Source organism: Salvelinus fontinalis, chromosome 22, assembly GCF_029448725.1.
Source record: "Salvelinus fontinalis isolate EN_2023a chromosome 22, ASM2944872v1, whole genome shotgun sequence".
NCBI classification, from domain to species: Eukaryota; Metazoa; Chordata; class Actinopteri; order Salmoniformes; family Salmonidae; genus Salvelinus; species Salvelinus fontinalis.
The window spans coordinates 14,789,143-14,807,780 of record NC_074686.1 but is presented as its reverse complement, the minus strand read 5'-3'; the positions used below and the strand labels follow the sequence as shown (position 1 = coordinate 14,807,780).

Genomic DNA, 18,638 nt, shown 5'->3' with positions numbered 1-18,638 from the left:
GTAATGCCCCCTTGGGTTCTAGGGAGCGAATATGTTATCTGACAATGACAGTGGGACTAAAGGTGTTTCTCAACTCTCCTCAAGTGCGTGTATGTTAGTGTATAGTGTATTGTGTAGTGTGTGTGTGTGTGTGTGTGTGTGTGTGTGTGTGTGTGTGTGTGTGTGTGTGTGTTGAAGCGTGAAGGTATGGTAGCTCTGCTAAGACTTGTCCTGGAGGATGGAAGGACACACACACCTAAACTACACACACAGTAATAAAGAACTGAATGACTGTCCAAGGTGTGAGCCCAGGGTTTGTAGCAAAGGCTGTGAAGAGACTAAACAAGAGATTAGGTCTGTTCTGACATGTTCAGCAATCTAATTAATAGTTGTATAACACAGATGAAAGCAATGGAGATATTGTGATGTATGTTATAGAGGTGTTATCAGACAACAGCTGTAGGAGAAAGATCACAGTAGGAGGGTGTCATGTGTGTGGTTGTCCTAAAGGGATGTTTTCATGCAGTGTGTGTGGTTGATTTCATGTTTCCATTTTGACTCCCCTGTGTTACGGATCTATCAGAGAACAACACAAGATGAGTGTGTGTGTGTGTGTGTGTGTGTGTGTGTGTGTGTGTGTGTGTGTGTGTGTGTGTGTGTGTGTGTGTGTGTGTGTGTGTGTGCGCCCAGTGTGTATGTATTAGAGGTCTTCATGGGTCACCCAAGACCCGAACCAGGACCTGGGCAGGTCCAAAATACATACTTTCCCCTCGGGTCGGGTCCTGTTTGATTGTCATCGTGTCTCGGGTTTATGTAACTACAGCTGATAGGCCCGACTGGACCTGACCACGGCTCTGCATAGCCTATAGCATATTTATTTTATGCTAATAACATGCTGACCATTGCGGCTTCATGTATGCATCTGCGTGTTGATTTTGTCTATCCCTACCAGATGCGTTCCATGACACGCAGGTTAAAATACCAAAACCAACTGTGAACCAACTATATTCATTTGGGGACAGGTTGAAACACACACAAAACATTCATGGACTTTTAGCTAATTTGTTCTTGGAGATAAATATTGGTTTGTTATTTTACCTGAAATGCATGTCCTTTTTTTTGCTGGGTATTTGTAGAATTTTTACCCATGTTGAGTCATACCAAATCATATGTGCTCTACTCCAACAATTAATCCACAGATAAAAACGGGAAACCTAGCTCGTTTTTATCCTCGTTCATTCTTACTTCCGGCGCCGACCGAGATGGCCGCCTCGCTTCGCGTTCCTTGGAAAATATGCAGTATTTTGTTTTTTTATGTGTTATTCCTTACATTGGTACCCCAGGTAATCTTAGGTTTCATCACATACAGTCGGGAGGAACTACTGAATATAAGAGCAACGTCAACTCACCATCGTTCCAACCAGGAATATGACTTTCCCGAAACGGATCCAGTGTTTTGCCTTCCACCCAATATAATGGATCTGATCCCAGCCGGCGACCCTATGCGACGCCGTAAAAGAGGCAAACGTAGCGGTCTCCTGGTCAGGCTTCGGAGACGGGCACATCGCGCTCCACTCCCTAGCATACTACTCGCCAATGTCCAGTCTCTTGACAATAAGGTTGATGAAATCCGAGCAAGGGTAACATTCCAGAGAGACATCAGAGATTGTAACGTTCTCTGCCTTACGGAAACATGGCTAACTCAAGAGACGCTAACGGAGTCGGTGCAGCCAGCTGGTTTCTTCACGCATCTCGCCGACAGAAACATACATCTTTCTGGTAAGAAGAGGGGCGGGGGGGGGGGTATGCCTTATGATTAACGAGACGTGGTGTAATCACAACAACATACAGGAACTCAAGTCATTCTGTTCACCTGATCTAGAACTCCTCGCAATCAAATGTCGACCGCATTATCTACCAAGGGAATTCTCTTCGATTATAATCACAGACGTATATATTCCCCCCCAAGCAGACACATCGATGGCCCTGAACAAACTTTATCTGACTCTTTGTAAACTGGAAACCACACACCCTGAGGCTGCATTCATCGTAGCTGGGGATTTTAACAAGGCCAATCTGAAAACAAAACTCCCTAAATTCTATCAGCATATCGATTGTGCTACCAGGGCTGGTAAAACCTTGGATCATTGTTATACTAACTTCTGCGACGCATATAAGGCCCTCCCCCGCCCTCCTTTCGGAAAAGCTGACCACGACTCCATTTTGTTGCTTCCAGCCTACAAACAGAAACTAAAACAACAAGCTCCCTCGCTCAGGTCTGTTCAACGCTGGTCCGACCAATCTGATTCCACGCTTCAAGACTGCTTCGATCACGCGGATTGGAATATGTTCCGCATTGCGTCCAACAACAACATTGACGAATATGCTGATTCGGTGAGCGAGTTCATTAGAAAGTGCATTGACGATGTCATACCCACAGCAACGATTAAAACATTCCCAAACCAGAAACCGTGGATTGACGGCAGCATTCGCGTGAAACTGAAAGCGCGAACCACTGCTTTTAACCAGGGCAAGGTGACCGGAAACATGACCGAATACAAACAGTGTAGCTATTCTCTCTGCAAGGTAATCAAACTAGCAAGTCCCAGTACAACAAGTCCCAGTACAGAGACAAAATAGAGTCGCAATTCAACAGCTCAGACAAAAGAGGTATGTGGCAGGATCTACAGTCAATCACGGATTACAAAAAGAAAACCAGCCCCGTCGCGGACCAGGATGTCTTGCTCCCAGACAGGCTTAATAACTGTTTTGCTCGCTTTGAGAACAATACAGTGCCACTGATAGGGCCCGCTACCAAAACCTGCGGGCTCTCCTTCACTGCAGCCGAGGTGAGTATAACATTTAAACGTGTTAACCCTAACAAGGCTGCAGGCCCAGACGGCATTCCCAGCCGCGTCCTCAGAGCATGCGCAGACCAGCTGGCTGGTGTGTTTACGGACATATTCAATCAATCCTTATCCCAGTCTGCTGTTCCCACATGCTTCAAGGGGGCAACCATTGTTCCTGTTCCCAAGAAAGCTAAGGTAACTGAGCTAAACGACTACCGCCCCGTAGCACTCACTTCCGTCATCATGAAGTGCTTTGAGAGACTAGTCAAGGACCATATCACCTCCACCCTACCGGACACCCTAGACCCACTCCAATTTGCTTACCGACCCAATAGGTCCACAGACGACGCAATCGCAACCACACTGCACACTGCCCTAACCCATCTGGACAAGAGGAATACATATGTGAGAATGCTGTTCATCGACTACAGCTCAGCATTTAACACCATAGTACCCTCCAAACTCGCCATCAAGCTCGAGACCCTGGGTCTCGACCCCGCCATGTGCAACTGGGTTCTGGACTTCCTGACGGGCCGCCCCCAGGTGGTGAGGGTAGGTAACAACATCTCCACCCTGCTGATCCTCAACACTGGGGCCCCACAAGGGTGCGTTCTCAGCCCTCTCCTGTACTCCCTGTTCACCCACGACTGCGTGGCCATGCACTCCTCCAACTCAATCATCAAGTTTGCGGATGACACTACAGTGGTAGGCTTGATTACCAACAACGACGAGACGGCCTACAGGGAGGAGGTGAGGGCCCTCGGAGTGTGGTGTCAGGAAAATAACCTCACACTCAACGTCAACAAAACAAAGGAGATGATTGTGGACTTCGGGAAACAGCAGAGGGAGCACCCCCCTATCCACATCGACGGGTCAGTAGTGGAGAAGGTGGAAAGTTTTAAGTTCCTCGGTGTACACATCACGGACAAACTGAATTGGTCCACCCACACAGACAGCGTTGTGAAGAAGGCGCAGCAGCGCCTCTTCAACCTCAGGAGGCTGAAGAAATTCGGCTTGTCACCAAAAGCACTCACAAACTTCTACAGATGCACAATCGAGAGCATCCTGTCGGGCTGTATCACCTCCTGGTACGGCAACTGCTCCGCCCACAACCGTAAGGCTCTCCAGACCATAGTGAGGTCTGCACAACGCATCACCGTGGGCAAACTACCTGCCCTCCAGGACACCTACACCACCCGATGTCACAGGAAGGCCATAAAGATCATCAAGGACAACAACCACCCAAGCCACTGCCTGTTCACCCCGCTATCATCCAGAAGGCGAGGTCAGTACAGGTGCATCAAAGCAGGGACCGAGAGACTGAAAAACAGCTTCTATCTCAAGGCCATCAGACTGTTAAACAGCCACCACTAACATTTAGCGGCCGCTGCCAACATACTGACTCAACTCCAGCCACTTTAATAATGGGAATTGATGGAAATTATGTAAAAATGTACCACTAGCCACTTTAAAGAATGCCACTTAATATAATGTTTACATACCCTACATTACTCATCTCATATGTATATGTATATACTGTACTCTATCATCTACTGCATCTTGCCATCTTTATGTAATACATGTATCACTAGCCACTTTAAACTATGCCACTTTATGTTTACATACCCTACATTACTTATCTCATATGTATATACTGTACTCGATACCATCTACTGCATCTTGCCTATGCCGTCCTGTACCATCACTCATTCATATATCTTTATGTACATATTCTTTATCCCTTTACACTTGTGTGTATAAGGTAGTAGTTGTGGAATTGTTAGATTACTTGTTGGTTATTACTGCATTGTCGGAACTAGAAGCACAAGCATTTCGCTACACTCGCATTAACATCTGCTAACCATGTGTAAGTGACAAATAACATTTGATTTGATTTGATTTCTTCTTCTGTGGATTTTATATGACAGTTGGCAACCAACTTTAAGATGCATTACCAGTGTTGTGTTCTAGACCAACTAAAGTGAGATGATTCAAAACCAGGACTGGAGCAAATCGTGTCCAAGTCAAGATCAAGACCGGATGGGAAACGAGATTGAGTCAAGACAGAGACGGGGAGGGGGACAAGGGGTCCGAGACCGAGTCAAGACTGAGACCAGAAAAATGCCTCCCAGAGTCCAATACAAGACCATGATTGTAATTTTGTCAAAATGGTTCAAAATGTCCAGTATTTCTGTGTTCAGTTTCAGAAGAACATACTGATTCTTTAGACATTCAAAATAGTGAAAAAAATGCATGCTGAGGGAAAATAGAGCCACTCTACAAATTATTACCAACCCAAAAGCAGTGGGGAACAATGGGCCTTCTACGCCTTCAAAGGGCTAAGGATTTATACAATATTGATTAGGATCATATAATAATGATAATTATATTATTATTTTCAATGATGTTCTGATTTTAATCTCTTCAGGTTTTGTTGGAAAGGATCCAATCAGGATTTTTTTCTGGTCTCTGGGGAGGTAAATCTAGCTAGCTAAGTCATCCATTGGCTAGGCCATCAGAAGCTAGATAAAGGCATCTGCCATTCAACTGTATTGGGCAACATTTTGGAGTGACAGTGGAATAAACCAATCACATTTTGACTTAATGGGTAGGACCATTTTTAGAAAACGTATGGAAAATTCTCGCTTCCTGAAGGCCAAGAAGTCACTGCGCAATAGCGAGCACTAGTTTTCCCACGGTCTAGCTAGCTTTTGTTGTCGGCTAGTTTGCAGCAGGTGTTATCAAAGAGGATGTTGTTGCTAATTTGTTAGCTTCTCCCTTTTCAAGAATAACTTTCAACAAGAAGTTTCAAATGATCATTATCTGGTGAGTGGATCTGTGTTCTTTTATTGCAGCACGCTTGCAGTTGTTAGCCATATCTTTGAAAATAACTTATGTGTGAAACATTGTTGAAATTAAAGTGGAACTGACAGCATTTTAGCAACATAAAATCTTATTAAAATCTCTTCAGGAAGAATATGACATTTTCTGACAAGGGACCACTTAGATATGGTCATACTAAGGCATTTGTGGAAATTCTATAGCAATATTGCGTGGGAAAGCTGCCGTGCGTTTGGACAATTAATAGACACTGCAGTAAATAAAAACAAATAAACCATCTCTTATCCAGGACCGGAGTTTACACAGACCGATGTTGCACTTTTGTAAATTCTTCAGTTGTTCTGCACTCTGGCATACTCAGACGAAAGTGCTCTGAAATCCGAGTAGATAGCCAGAGTGAATTTGCGAACGCAAGAGATATGCTAACTAGATAACAGTCGTTCAAGTTCTTGCTAGCCAACCAAATGACACCTGCATCTCTAGCTGTTTATAGCCAGTGAAAAAATATATAAGTTGAAAAAGTCAGTCGCTCACCCACTCCTCCAATGGCATGACATCCTCCTAGCAGCTAGCTAGCTATCTAGCTAACGTTAAGCTCCGTGTTTTTAGCTTGCTACATAAATAGATACGCTAGCCTGTTAGCCGCATTATGACTGACTTGTGGTCATTGTTCTTGCTAGTTAGATTCTATTGACATTCTCAGTCTTAGTTACATTCGTCCGTTTTTGTCCAGAATATTGAGTCATTGAAACTGAAACGGTGCCTCCCGAATGGAGGCAGCAAACAATGTACCAGGCCAGCTGTGATTTACAACCTGATAGCAATATTTTTTGGACTACCAAGAAATGTATTGTTTAATTATATTAATTATGCATTAAACTGCATCCATCTATTCTGCCAACAATGCCTTAGTGTACGTCATGGAACGTTGAGTCAAATAGAACCTATTTTTAAAACCTCTTATGAAGTAGTTTTCTTTAGCATAAACTGGGAATTTGATCTTTTTGACTGATATTATGATTGTCTGTTTGTTTGATATCTGCAAAGTAGTTAAAATTCTGTCAGTTCCATTTTAAACTTTGTCACCGGTTACTTTGTTTGCTAAACGTGAAATGTTTTTTGCAATGGGAAGTAATACTTGTACATTTCGATTGGGAAATGCTTAATGGTTGTGTTTTTGTGTTTTTATGATTGGGACCTACTGGCTTATTATGTCTGAGTTTATGGACTGCTTATCCTGTCTTTCCATCGGCCCTATGCACTGGTGTAGTGGTACCTGGAGAAGTGGATATATTAACATTTTGCCAAAAAGTTTACAAATTTCCCACCCAGTGAAGGAAAGGCACCCTGTGTGAAAATCATGTTTTTTTTAACGAGTTTTCCTATAGATTTTTCAGATTTTCACTCTCATCTACAACAATGCTTAAACCACATCAATCTGGTTGTGTGGGCCAGTCAGAGCCTGGCTCCCCAGTGGGTGGGCCTCTGTCCACCCAGGCCCATCCATGTCTACGCCCCTGATTCAAACAGTGCATGATGACAATTGCGCATCACAAATAGCCTACTAACCGACACTTCGGACTAAACTGTTTTGCGTACCCATTGTTGCCTTAGTTAGCATTTACTGGTAGATATCATAAGTTGAAACGTCTTTCCTACCCTACCGGCTACCGATGTCATTCTTCTGTGAGCTGCTCCATGCCAAAAGCAGTTGAGAGCTGCACACGGCACCCATGTGAATATATTTCACGTACTTTGCGATTGTGTCGGCTACTTTGTGCATGATTTGTCTATTATACTACATAATTGATAAGTCGTACACCTCCATTACATTACTTTGATACGCATCAGTAGGGATTAAGAGTATAAGCAATGCCCACTAAAGAAAAGTGGGTATATGGCTTATACCTGCGTATACCCTCCACTAAACCACTGGACCTTTGTGTTTTACAAAAAGTGTACTCTCATACATAAGTGCGCTGGTATTACGGTTGCTGTCCTTTCAGAATCACAACCTGTCACACACTGAAGGCCTATAGGTTAGCCACTGTACTAACCTGTCACACACTGAAGTCCTATAGGTTAGCCACTGTACTAACCTGTCACACAATGAAGGCATACAGGTTCACCACTGTACTAACCTGTCACACACTGAAGGCCTATAGGTTCACCACTGAACTAACCTGTCACATACTGAAGGCCTATAGGTTCACCACTGAACTAACCTGTCACATACTGAAGGCCTATAGGTTCACCACTGAACTAACCTGTCACATACTGAAGGCCTATAGGTTCACCACTGTACTAACCTGTCACATACTGAAGGCCTATAGGTTCACCACTGTACTAACCTGTCACACACTGAAGGCCTATAGGTTCACCACTGAACTAACCTGTCACATACTGAAGGCCTATAGGTTCACCACTGTACTAACCTGTCACATACTGAAGGCCTATAGGTTCACCACTGTACTAACCTGTCACACACTGAAGGCCTATAGGTTCACCACTGTACTAACCTGTCACATACTGAAGGCCTATAGGTTCACCACTGTACTAACCTGTCACACACTGAAGACCTATAGGTTAGCCACTGTACTAACCTGTCACACACTGAAGGCCTACAGGTTCACCACTGTACTAACCTGTCACATACTGAAGACCTATAGGTTCACCACTGTACTAACCTGTCACATACTGAAGGCCTATAGGTTCACCACTGTACTAACCTGTCACACACTGAAGGCCTACAGGTTCACCACTGTACTAACCTGTCACATACTGAAGACCTATAGGTTCACCACTGTACTAACCTGTCACATACTGAAGGCCTATAGGTTCACCACTGTACTAACCTGTCACATACTGAAGGCCTACAGGTTCACCACTGTACTAACCTGTCACACACTGAAGGCCTACAGGTTCACCACTGTACTAACCTGTCACATACTGAAGACCTATAGGTTCACCACTGTACTAACCTGTCACATACTGAAGGCCTACAGGTTCACCACTGTACTAACCTGTCACACACTGAAGACCTATAGGTTCACCACTGTACTAACCTGTCACACACTGAAGACCTATAGGTTCACCACAGTACTAACCTGTCACACACTGAAGACCTATAGGTTCACCACTGTACTAACCTGTCACATACTGAAGGCCTATAGGTTACCCACTGCACAACATGTCTATAATAGGTATAAAGGCTGTTAAGATACTGTATTAATGTTTCAAAAAATGAGTGTATATATATATATTTCATCTGGGTAAGTGGTTTTATGCCCTGACTGAATGGAAGCTGATAGTTATGAGTTTTTTTACTCTGCTAGTCTCGGGAAGACATTATCAGACACAGTCAAGACCGAGTACAAATGTATCCGACACCGAGACAAGGCCAAGACACTCTATGTGGTCTCGAGACCAGACTCAAGACCGGGACCGGTCTCGACTACTACAACACTGTGCATTACTATCACCAAATGTTTTGGAGTGTGGACCTCTTCAATTTAACACTACCTATATGTACATATTACCTCAATTACCTCACCTAACCTGTACCCCTGCACATTGACTCGGTACCGGTACCCCCTGTATATATAGCCTCGTTATTGTAATTTTGTGTTACATTTTTAAACTTTAGTTTATTTAGTAAATGTTTTCTTAGCTCATATTTTTCTTAAAACTGCATTGTAAGTAAGCAGCAACTCATAACTATAAGGGCTTGTAAGTAAGCATTTAACGATAAGGTCTAGACTTTTTGTATTCGGCGCTTGTGACAAATACAATTTGACCCATGATTCTCTGATCCACCTCTACGCAGACGACACTATTCTGTATACTTCTGGCCCTTCTTTTGACACTGTGTTAACAACCCTCCAGGCGAGCTTCAATGCCATACAACTCTCCTTCCGTGGCCTCCAACTGCTCTTAAATACAAGTAAAACCAAATGCATGCTCTTCAACCGATCGCTGCCTGCTCCTGCCCGCCTGTCCAACATCACTACTTTGGACGGCTCTGACTTAGAATATGTGGACAACTACAAATACCTAGGTGTCTGGTTAGACTGTAAACTCTCCTTCCAGACCCACATCAAACATCTCCAATCCAAAGTCAAATCTAGAATTGGCTTCCTATTCCGCAACAAAGCATCCTTTACTCATGCTGCCAAACATACCCTTGTAAAACTGACCATCCTACCAATCCTCGACTTCGGTGATGTCATTTACAAAATAGCCTCCAAAACCCTACTCAATAAATTGGATGCAGTCTATCACAGTGCCATCCGTTTTGTCACCAAAGCCCCATATACTACCCACCACTGCGACCTGTACACTCTCGTTGGCTGGCCCTCGCTTCATACTCGTCGCCAAACCCACTGGTTCCAGGTCATCTACAAGACCCTGCTAGGTAAAGTCCCCCCTTATCTCAGCTCGCTGGTCACCATAGCAGCACCTACCTGTAGCACGCGCTCCAGCAGGTATATCTCTCTAGTCACCCCCAAAACCAATTCTTCCTTTGGACGCCTCTCCTTCCAGTTCTCTGCTGCCAATGACTGGAACGAACTACAAAAATCTCTGAAACTGGAAACACCTATCTCCCTCACTAGCTTTAAGCACCAGCTGTCAGAGCAGCTCATAGATTACTGCACCTGTACATAACCCATCTACAATTTAGCCCAAACAACTACCTCTTTACCTACTGTATTTATTTATTAATTTATTTTGCTCCTTTGCACCCCATTATTTCTGTCTCTACTTTGCACTTTCTTCCAATGCAAACCAACCATTCCAGTGTTTTTTAGTTTTTATTTTACTTGCTGTGTTGTACTCACTTCGCCTCCATGGCCTTTTTATATTTTATTTATTTATACATATATCTGTTTGCCCTTATCTCACCTCACTTGCTCACATTGTATATAGACTTATTTTTTTTCACTGTATTATTGACTATATGTTTGTTTTTACTCCATGTGTAACTATGTGTTGTTGTATGTGTCGAACTGCTTTGCTTTATCTTGGCCAGGTCGCAATTGTAAATGAGAACGTGTTCTCAATTTGCCTACCTGGTTAAATAAAGGTTAAAAAAAATAAAATAAAAAAATAATATCTTTCAATCACCCACTGAGTGGGAATGCTCCTGAAAACCAATGAGATGGGAGATACACACACACACACACATAGAGTACCAGATATACACACTCATATACCCTTCTCGCTTTGAAGTCATCACATAGATAAACATGTTGGCCTGTTCTCTCTCTCTCTATCTCTCTTTGTGTGTGTGTGTCAGTAGTGGCCTCAGGCTCTGTGACAGCACATCTGTCCAGGAGGAGATGAGGTGTGAGAGGGGATATGTACTAATGATGGGTAATGACATCACATCGGTTTGTATGAATAACATTGCAACTGTGTGGACTTCGACAGCTTTGTGACGTTCAGACAACTGCTTGCTAATTGCCCGCTGGACCAAGTGTGAATGTTCTCTGGGCCTAACCTACCCAACCAGTTTGAATACAAAGAGACGCCAGTTGATGGAGCATCAGCAGTTCAGTGCCGATATCACAATATGCCTGGCTCATATCGATATATTGAATGATCAATATTGGTAACAAACTGGTTTCTTATTATTTAACCTTTATTTAACTAGGCAAGTCATCGGTTTGTAACCAAATTCTTATTCTTACAAATTCTTGTTTTCAATGACAGCCTAGGAACAGTGGGTTAACTGCCTTGTTCAGGGGCAGAACGACAGATTTGTACCTTGTCAGCTCGGGGATTTGAACTTGCAACCTTTTGGTTACTAGTCCAACGCTCTAACCACGCTACCCTGCCTCCCCGGGTAGCCTAGTGGCCTTATGTCTCTGTCCAAAGGGGAAATATGATGAAGATGAAGTGGAGGTGGGGGTAGAAGACTGTCGTTTCTCCCTGTCTGTCAGGAGAGAGACGGAGACAGATTATAGATCTGTACATAGTTTGTAGGCTGCATATCATGCTCTACTTCTCTCCTAACCCAAACACTGTCTGTAAATGTGTGGTTTAATACTGTGTGTTCTGACTGTGTTTTGATTGTGTCTCCATAGCAGTCACCGGATACCATCCCCGGACCCAGCACCAGCCCTACTGTTCACAAGGTACACATGCTCTCACACACAGAGAGAGACTCACACATGCATGCACAGGTTATGAAACGTCAGCAAATAAAGAATGTTTGTGTTTCACCAAACAGAGATGGCGTGACTTCATAGTCAAATACATATTGGTCAAATACATACTTTATGTCAAATACTTTTTTTTAGTACTCTTTTCTTGATTTCAGTTGGATTAGTACGATGGAATCACTAGAATAGTCCCAAAAGTGCAAAATCCCCTCGCCTTTACACCTCAAATATTTGGAATTAGGCTATTTGACATGATGACATTGACATTATGTAGAGGACTTCAACCCTGTTTCTGGATAGCTACCCTGCTGCAGGTTTTCGCTCCAACCCCATTTGTAACTAACCTGGTACAGCTTATTAATTATTAACCAGCTAATTATTAGAATAAGGTGTGCTAGATTAGAGTTGGAGTGAAAACCTACAGGACGGTTGCTCTCCAGGAACAGGGTTGGAGTGAAAACCTACAGGACGGTTGCTCTCCAGGAACAGGGTTGGAGTGAAAACCTACAGGACGGTTGCTCTCCAGGAACAGGGTTGGAGTGAAAACCTATAGGACGGTTGCTCTCCAGGAACAGAGTTGGAGAGTCCTGATTATAAATAGTACTTGACCCAAGTTAAAATGGTGATGTCATAGTTTCACCTACATGTTGTGTTTCAATATCAATAGTTACACTGACATCACGGAGTTCTCTTAGTGTCAACACACACACACACACGCACACACACACACACACACACACACACACACACACACACACACACACACACACACACACACACACACACACACACACACACACACACACACACACACACACACACACACACAGAGAGAGAGAAACACGTCTGTGAAAACATCTATGTATTATTTGACTCACGTGTGTGTGTTTGTCAGTCCTGCTCCCAGAGTTTCCCGTGTGCAGGGCGTGCAGTGAGGAATGCGTTCCTGTCTCATGGTCCGTACCCTGCTAAAGACAAGATTCACCTCGCCAGGATCATAAGGTGTGAATCTTTGAGAGTGTGAGTGTGATAGACATAGAGAGAAACAGAGAGAGTGTGTGTGATAGACAAAGAGAGAAACAGAGAGAGTGTGTGTGATAGACAAAGAGAGAAACAGAGAGAGAGTGTGTGATAGACAAAGAGAGAAACAGAGAGAGTGTGTGATAGACATAGAGAGAGAGAGTGTGTGTGGTGTGTGTGATAGACATAGAGAGAAACAGAGAGAGGGTGTGTGATAGACATAGAGAGAAACAGAGAGTGTGTGTGTGATAGACATAGAGAGAAACAGAGAGAGAGTGTGTGATAGACATAGAGAGAGAGAGTGTGTGTGGTGTGTGTGATAGACATAGAGAGAAACAGAGAGAGGGTGTGTGATAGACACAGAGAGAAACAGAGAGTGTGTGTGTGATAGACATAGAAACAGAGAGAGAGTGTGTGATAGACATAGAGAGAGTGTGTGATAGACATAGAGAGAAACAGAGAGAGAGAGTGTGTGTCGTGTGTGTGATAGACATAGAGAGAAACAGAGAGAGGGTGTGTGATAGACATAGAGCGAAACAGAGAGAGTGTGTGTGATAGACAAAGAGAGAAACAGAGAGAGAGTGTGTGATAGGCATAGAGAGAAACAGAGAGAGGGTGTGTGATAGACATAGAGAGAAACAGAGAGAGAGTGTGTGGTGTGTGTGATAGACATAAAGAGAAACAGAGAGAGGGTGTGTGATAGACATAGAGAGAAACAGAGAGTGTGTGTGATAGCCATAGAGAGAAACAGAGAGAGAGTGTGTGTGTGGTGTGTGTGATAGACATAGAGAGAAACAGAGAGAGTGTGTGTGATCGACTTAGAGAGAAACGGAGAGTGTGTGTGATAGACAAAGAGAGAAACAGAGAGAGGGTGTGTGATAGACATAGAGAGAAACAGAGAGAGAGAGTGTGTGTGTGGTGTGTGTGATAGACAAAGAGAGAAACAGAGAGTGTGTGTGATAGACATAGAGAGAAACAGAGAAAGAGTGTGTGTGATAGTCAAAGAGAGAAACAGAGAGAGTGTGTGTGATAGACATAGAGAGTGTGTGTGATAGACATAGGGAGAAACAGAGAGAGAGTGTGTGATAGACATAGAGAGTGTGTGTGATAGTCAAAGAGAGAAACAGAGAGAGTGTGTGTGATAGACATAGAGAGAAACAGAGAAAGAGTGTGTGTGATAGTCAAAGAGAGAAACAGAGAGAGTGTGTGTGATAGACATAGAGAGTGTGTGTGATAGACATAGAGAGAAACAGAGAGAGAGTGTGTGATAGACATAGAGAGTGTGTGTGATAGTCAAAGAGAGAAACAGAGAGAGTGTGTGATAGACAGAGAGAAACAGAGAGAGTGTGTGATAGACATAGAGAGAAACAGAGAGAGAGGGTGATAGACATAGAGAGAAACAGAGAGAGTGTGTGATAGACAAAGAGAGAAACAGAGAGAGAGTGTGTGATATACATAGAGAGAAACAGAGAGTGTGTGATATACATAGAGAGAAACAGAGAGAGGGTGTGGTGTGTGTGATAGTCAGAGAGAAACAGAGAGTGTGTGTGATAGACAGAGAAACAGAGAGAGGGTGTGTGGTGTGTGTGATAGACAAAGAGAGAAACAGAGAGAGAGTGTGATAGACATAGAGAGAAACAGAGAGAGAGGGTGTGGTGTGTGTGATAGACATAAAGAGAAACAGAGAGTGTGTGTGTGATAGACATAGAGAGAAACAGAGAGAGACTGTGTGATAGACATAGAGAGAAACAGAGAGTGTGTGTGTGATAGACATAGAGAGAAACAGAGAGAGACTGTGTGATAGACATAGAGAGAGAGAGTGTGTGTGGTGTGTGTGATAGACATAGAGAGAAACAGAGAGAGGGTGTGTGATAGACACAGAGAGAAACAGAGAGTGTGTGTGTGATAGACATAGAGAGAAACAGAGAGAGAGTGTGTGATAGACATAGAGAGAGTGTGTGATAGACATAGAGAGAAACAGAGAGAGAGAGTGTGTGTCGTGTGTGTGATAGACATAGAGAGAAACAGAGAGAGGGTGTGTGATAGACATAGAGAGAAACAGAGAGAGTGTGTGTGATAGACAAAGAGAGAAACAGAGAGAGGGTGTGTGATAGACATAGAGAGAAACAGAGAGAGAGTGTGTGATAGACATAGAGAGAAACAGAGAGTGTGTGTGATAGACATAAAGAGAAACAGAGAGAGGGTGTGTGATAGACATAGAGAGAAACAGAGAGTGTGTGTGATAGCCATAGAGAGAAACAGAGCGAGAGAGTGTGTGTGGTGTGTGTGATAGACATAGAGAGAAACAGAGAGAGTGTGTGTGATCGACTTAGAGAGAAACGGAGAGTGTGTGTGATAGACAAAGAGAGAAACAGAGAGAGGGTGTGTGATAGACATAGAGAGAAACAGAGAGAGTGTGAGTGTGATAGACATAGAGAGAAACAGAGAGAGAGAGTGTGTGTGTGGTGTGTGTGATAGACAAAGAGAGAAACAGAGAGAGTGTGTGTGATAGACATAGAGAGTGTGTGTGATAGACATAGAGAGAAACAGAGAGAGAGTGTGTGATAGACATAGAGAGTGTGTGTGATAGACATAGAGAGAAACAGAGAGAGGGTGTGTGATAGTCAAAGAGAGAAACAGAGAGAGTGTGTGTGATAGACATAGAGAGTGTGTGTGATAGACATAGAGAGTGTGTGTGATAGACATAGAGAGAAACAGAGAGAGAGTGTGTGATAGACATAGAGAGTGTGTGTGATAGTCAAAGAGAGAAACAGAGAGAGAGTGTGTGATAGACATAGAGAGAAACAGAGAGAGTGTGTGTGATAGACATAGAGAGAAACAGAGAGAGAGTGTGTGGTGTGTGTGATAGACATAAAGAGAAACAGAGAGAGGGTGTGTGATAGACATAGAGAGAAACAGAGAGTGTGTGTGATAGCCATAGAGAGAAACAGAGAGAGAGTGTGTGATATACATAGAGAGAAACAGAGTGTGTGATATACATAGAGAGAAACAGAGAGAGGGTGTGGTGTGTGTGATAGTCAGAGAGAAACAGAGAGTGTGTGTGATAGACAGAGAAACAGAGAGAGGGTGTGTGGTGTGTGTGATAGACAAAGAGAGAAACAGAGAGAGAGTGTGATAGACATAGAGAGAAACAGAGAGAGAGGGTGTGGTGTGTGTGATAGACATAGAGAGAAACAGAGAGAGAGTGTGTGATAGACATAGAGAGTGTGTGTGATAGTCAAAGAGAGAAACAGAGAGAGTGTGTGTGATATACATAGAGAGAAACAGAGAGAGTGTGTGTGATATACATAGAGAAAAACAGAGAGAGTGTTTGTGATAGACAGAGAAACAGAGAGAGAGTGTGTGATAGACAGAGAGAAACAGAGAGTGTGTGATAGACATAGAGAGAAACAGAGTGTGTGAGTGTTTTTGTTGCTGTTGAAATATGTCTAGTTCTAAGACTGATGATATGTCCTTTGTTGTAGCCTTGTGCAGGTGCTGGGTGTCACCATGGCAACACTAAACTCGGGTCCTTGAGTTTGCTCCACAGTTGCCAAAAAAAGTGCTGACAGTGTGAAATGATGCCAGCAGCAGCATCCCACTGCTGGCTTGCATAGCAGGGTTGATCCCTGGATGGGAGGCCAGATGCTGCTGGATGGGCTATTGGAGGGACATTACGAGGCGCTCTTTCCTCTGGTAAAAAAAAATATATATATATATTCCAGGGCAGTGCTTGGGGACGTAACCCTGTGTAGGGTGCCATCTTTCGGATGGGACTTTAAATGGGTGTCCTGACTCTGTGGTCACAAAAAATCCCATGGGACTTATCGTAAGAGTAGGGGTGTTAACCCCGGTGTCCTGGCTAAATTCCCAATCTGTCCCTCATACCATCATGGCCACCTAATCATCCACGGCTTCCAATTGGCTCATTCATCCCCTCCTCTCCCCTGCAACTATTCCCCAGGTCATTGCTGTAGATGAGACTGTGTTCTCAGTCAATTTACCTGGTAAAATAAGGGTAAAAAAATGGAAATATCTGAACCAGCGCAGTACGGTTTGGATTAGCATGGTAATGTGAAAAGGATAGAACTTTATTTTAAACTGAAGTTGCCATGGTGACATACAGTGCTGAGCGATCCATTCCAACAGAGTGCCCTGCTGAACACTAACTGCCATCTGAGGACACATCGATGTGTGTGTGCATGTGTATTGATAATGTGTGCGTGCGTATTGATACTTTGTGTGTCAGGATTTCAGTTATGAAAATGTGGCAACGGACATTTGACCGGCAGCATTTTAATTTACTGGACATCTGAGAAATGTACCGGACCCACAGGCATTGTGTGCGTAACCTGATTAGGGCGTCCACCCACGGTGCTCTGAATCACACAAATTACATTTGATGATAATTCATCTTATCAGAACATGCAAGTGGAGGATGCAATGACGTGTGTATTTACCACGCACTTTAAGATGCTAGAATAACTGTTCACATGTACTTTTCCTCAGCCAACAAGATGTGTAAAGAAGGTCAAAATCCCTAGCCTATGCATAGGAGGAGCGGGAGTTTCAAGTTTTTGGGAAGCACAAATCATTCCATACATCATGTAAAATAGCCTACTATTCGTAATTTGATGAGTAGATTGGATAGTCATAATTTAGGCTAATAATATAACTCAGTCACTGTTTGCAAAACTTGTATGGCAGAGTGCGTATAAATCGAATCACATTTTATTGGTCACATGCGCCGAATACAACAAGTGTAGACTTTACAGTGAAGTCTTACTTCCCAACAGTGCGGAGTTAAAAAGTAAGACAAATATTTGCTAAATAAAAAAAGGAAATAGTAACACAATAAAAACAATAACGATGCTATACTCAAGGAGTACCAGTACCAAGTCAATGTGCAGGGGTACGAGGTAGTTGAGGTAAATTAGGTAATATGTGTGTAGGGGTAAAAGTGACTAGGCAATCAGGACATACACTATATGTACAAAAGTATGTGGATACTTCTTCAAATTATTGGATTTGGCTATTTCATCCCGTTACTGACAGGTGTATAAAATGTAGAACACAGCCATGCAATCTCCATAGACAAACATCGGCAGTAGAATGGTCTTACTGAAGAGCTCATTGGCTTTCAACATGACACCGTCATAGGATGCCACCTTTCCAACAAGTCAGTTCGTCAAATTTCTGCTAAGCTAGAGCTTCCCCTGTCAACTGTAAGTGCTGTTATTGTGAAGTGGAAATGTTTAGGAGCAACAACGGCTCAGCCGCGAAGTGGCAGGCCACACAAGCTCACAGAATGGGACTACTGAAGCGCATAGCGCAAAAAAATCGTCTGTCCTCGGTTGCAACACTCATAACCGAGTTACAAACTGCCTCTGGAAGCAACGTCAGCACAAAAACTGTTAGTCAGTGCTTCATGAAATGGGTTTCCATGGCCGAGCAGCCTAATATCACCATGCTCAATGCCAAGCGTCGTGTCTTGTGGAGTGGTGTAAAGGTCGTCGCAATTGGACTCAGTGGAAACACGTCCTCTACAGCAGGTATTCCCAAACTGGGATACGTACGCGCAATGTCGTTGGGGTACGCCAAATCAAAATGTGATTCACTTTTTTTTTTAAATATAATAATAAAAAATAAGTCTTCACATTTTCAAACAGTCCATTTATATTTTCCAACGGGGCTATACATCTGGGTGAGTTTTTTTTCTCACCTGAGTAGCCTCGTGTCAGTGCCAAAAATTAAATTAAACCATCTAGTGTTCAGCGAAATAACA

At 43.3% G+C, this 18,638-nt stretch overlaps 1 protein-coding gene across 2 annotated transcripts in view; it reads left to right on the top strand.

The window, feature by feature from the left end:
- Positions 1-18,638, top strand: part of LOC129819916 (rap guanine nucleotide exchange factor 5-like) — an 81,253-nt gene that overhangs the window by 736 nt on the left and 61,879 nt on the right. The window contains exons 2-3 of one of the 2 annotated variants that reach the window (XM_055876613.1): positions 11,759-11,806; positions 12,729-12,835. In XM_055876613.1, the coding sequence (XP_055732588.1) occupies positions 11,759-11,806; positions 12,729-12,835 (155 nt within the window). Of the gene's footprint in view, positions 1-11,755; positions 11,807-12,728; positions 12,836-18,638 lie in introns of both variants that reach the window. The other variant, XM_055876612.1, reaches the window with a different exon arrangement.